The 2,903-nt window shown below is 45.4% G+C and overlaps 1 protein-coding gene across 1 annotated transcript; it reads right to left on the reverse strand.

The window, feature by feature from the left end:
* Window positions 1-911: 911 nt before the first annotated feature.
* Window positions 912-2,577, reverse strand: LOC143962442 (E3 ubiquitin-protein ligase TRIM39-like). Its single transcript, XM_077471715.1, has one exon. It carries the CDS (start codon window positions 2,538-2,540, stop codon window positions 912-914), a length of 1,629 nt encoding a protein of 542 aa, XP_077327841.1. The 5' UTR covers window positions 2,541-2,577.
* Window positions 2,578-2,903: the final 326 nt, after the last annotated feature.

Genomic DNA, 2,903 nt, shown 5'->3' on the forward strand with positions numbered 1-2,903 from the left:
TCTCTTCTTCTGCCTAAAGAGTGTATCATCAGAGGTCTGTATGGACCCCTGATATTTCCCAAAAGCCCTCCACACACAGGGCTGTTAAAAAATTTAAATAATAAAACAAAAATAAATTGTAAAAAAAAAAACATTATTAAGGGTTCCTTCCCACAGGTAGTCTGGCTGCATGAATTTGTTCATGCGGCTGAAGCCGTGTTCATTGCCATACACCTGACCCCACACACCCATCCAGGCTGGGGGTCCCTGTCAGGTAATGTACGGGGCCCCATGATCTCTAACAGCAGCCCTGAGCGTGTTCTCCAGTCTCACCCTCTCTGTCTTCCCGTATATTCTACATATTACCAGCCTGATGTGTGCCGTGTCTCTGTAAGGTATTGTCCTCTCTGGTGGGGAAGATGAGGGTGAGACCGGAGAACATGCTGCACAGCAATATACATCTCAGTGCTGATAACAGTGACACCAACACTATTATATTACTGATACATTCTATTAAAGTCTATGCCATGCTAAGAACTTTTCTTTATAGTTTTGGATGGAGTGAGGGAGGATTAGAAACCCTGTTGTGTTTTTACTGCTATCTGGGGATTCCCCTCACTTCCTGTCCTGCTGACAACATTGTACCGGGCAGGAAGTGAGAGGAAATCAGCAAAGGGGACCCAGACATACATTTTTAGTAGAATAGGGGAAGGCCTAGAGCCCCAGTCAGATTTTATTATAATTGTGGAGAGCTCCCCTCACTTCCTGCTTGGTAAAATTTTGTCACCGGGACAGGAAGTGAGGGGAAATCTCTTTAATGGAGACCTGGATAGCAGGAAAATCCTGACAGGGGTTCTAATTCTCCCCCTCCATCCAAAACTAAGAAAAGAAAAAATTATGGGTGGACATACACTTTAATGATACATCACATTTTATTGTCTTAGCAGTAAATCTCTAGATCCCTTCTTCATATATTTCCTCTGAGATTGTTTCCTATTCCTCCCACATATCTTTATACAACCTTCCAATATCCATATCCCAGCATGGAGGGGCTCAATGAAGGTGGTGGTGAAGGTGTGGAGATGTCGGCTCCGGTCACACAGATCATAAAAGGAGATCCGTCCGACCTCATAATCCAGATATATCCTGACTCTGTTACTGGAGATATTGGAGGGTAAGAGGATCTCTTTCCTGTCATGTATCTCCCCATACTGATCACCTTCCCTGTACAAACCCCAGGACTTCTTATTATATCCAATCACTGACCGCTCTCCTCTCCTGCCTATACTGGGGTAACACATCCCGACTATCCATTCATCTGATCCCCCGACATCCACTTCCCAGTAATGTCTCCCTGAGGAGAAACTCCGACTGCTCAACACCTGATAACAATTCTGAAATCTCTCTGGTGTTTCTGGACGATTCTGGTTTCTATGTGACTTGGATACAGTTTTCCTGTCATCTGATATATGGAGATAATTATGAGCTGTATTTACATCCAGTAATATGTCTGCAGCTCCCTGTATATAGGAGGATACATTTACCCCTCTTATTATATCAGATAATGTGTGTAATGTGTGTGATATCCCAGCCACATCCAGACCCCCTCCATCATGGAGGAGCTCCTCATGTCTCTCTCTGTCCTCATTATCTCCATCCTCAGTATCACACAAGTCACCTGTGTCTGATTCCTGTAAGACAGTCAGTGGATCCGTCACGTTACACAGCTCCTCAATGTGACGCAACTTCCTGGACAGCTCCTCCTTCTTTATTTCCAGATCCCGGATGGAGATGGAGATCAGCTCTGCCCTCCCGGAGATTTCCCTCAGGATTCTCTTCTCCAGGTCTTCCAGACGTCTCCTGAGATCTCTAAACAGGACAGTGACTCTCTCGGTGTCACCAGCTGCTTCTTCTTCTACTTTCCTCCTGTGTTCCTGCAGACTCTGGACTCTTTCCTCCGTCTCCTCTCTCTTTGTCAGAAGTTTCTGCAGAACATTCATCAGTGTCTCCTTCTTCTTCTCAGAAGCCACATCCAGCATCTCCACCTGGTGTCCTCGATGTTCTCCAGCCAAACTACAAGACACACAGATACAGGTATTATCCTCAGTGCAGTAATACTCGAGGATCTTCTTATGGATGGAGCATTTCCTGCTCTCCATGGACAAGGTGGGGTCACATAAGACGTGTTTTGGGGACTTTTTGTGGACTCTCAGGTGTTTATCACACAGAGAAACCTCACAGTGCAGACAGGATCTAACAGCAGGTACAGGAGAGTCCACACAGTGAGTACAGAAGACCCTGGACTCCTCCTGATGTGGCTGAGCAGACAGGAAATTCCCCACTATGTTACGTAGTGTTATGTTCCTCTGCAGTGCAGGACGAGCTGGAAACTTCTCTCTACATTCAGGACAGGAATATCCTCCAGACCCCCCCTGTGTATCCAGCACACGATCAATACAGACCCGGCAGAAGTTGTGTCCACATCTCAGGTTTACAGGATCTGTATAAATGTTCAGACAGACGGAACATTCCAACTCGGCTCTCAGGTTAGCAGACGCCATCGCTGACAGTAGAAGAGAGAAATGACAGTGAAAATCTCTGACACCGGAGAAGAATGCAGTTGGGAGGGTCACTTCCTCCTACACGGGGCGAGGCTGATCCAGATCAGTATTATTAAAGTACTGAAAAGGACGTTTTTTCCCACAGTAGTAAAGATAATCAAACCTCCCAACTTTGAGAGATTTTCAACTGCCCCTGAACTCATCCAATGTTATCTTATGTGTACATGTACACAGGTTTGTTTAATGTCATTTTTAGGCAGTTGCATTTATAGGCTTTTCTGTGAAGGCAAAAAAATGAGTTCAGACATCGAAGTTTCTGATGTTTCAGACACCAAGCGGGCTAAACGTGGCTAAACGCTGTAA

Source organism: Lithobates pipiens, unplaced genomic scaffold, assembly GCF_037356315.1.
Source record: "Lithobates pipiens isolate NorthernLeopardFrog02 unplaced genomic scaffold, aLitPip1_a1.2 Scaffold_8, whole genome shotgun sequence".
Classification (NCBI taxonomy): domain Eukaryota; kingdom Metazoa; phylum Chordata; class Amphibia; order Anura; family Ranidae; genus Lithobates; species Lithobates pipiens.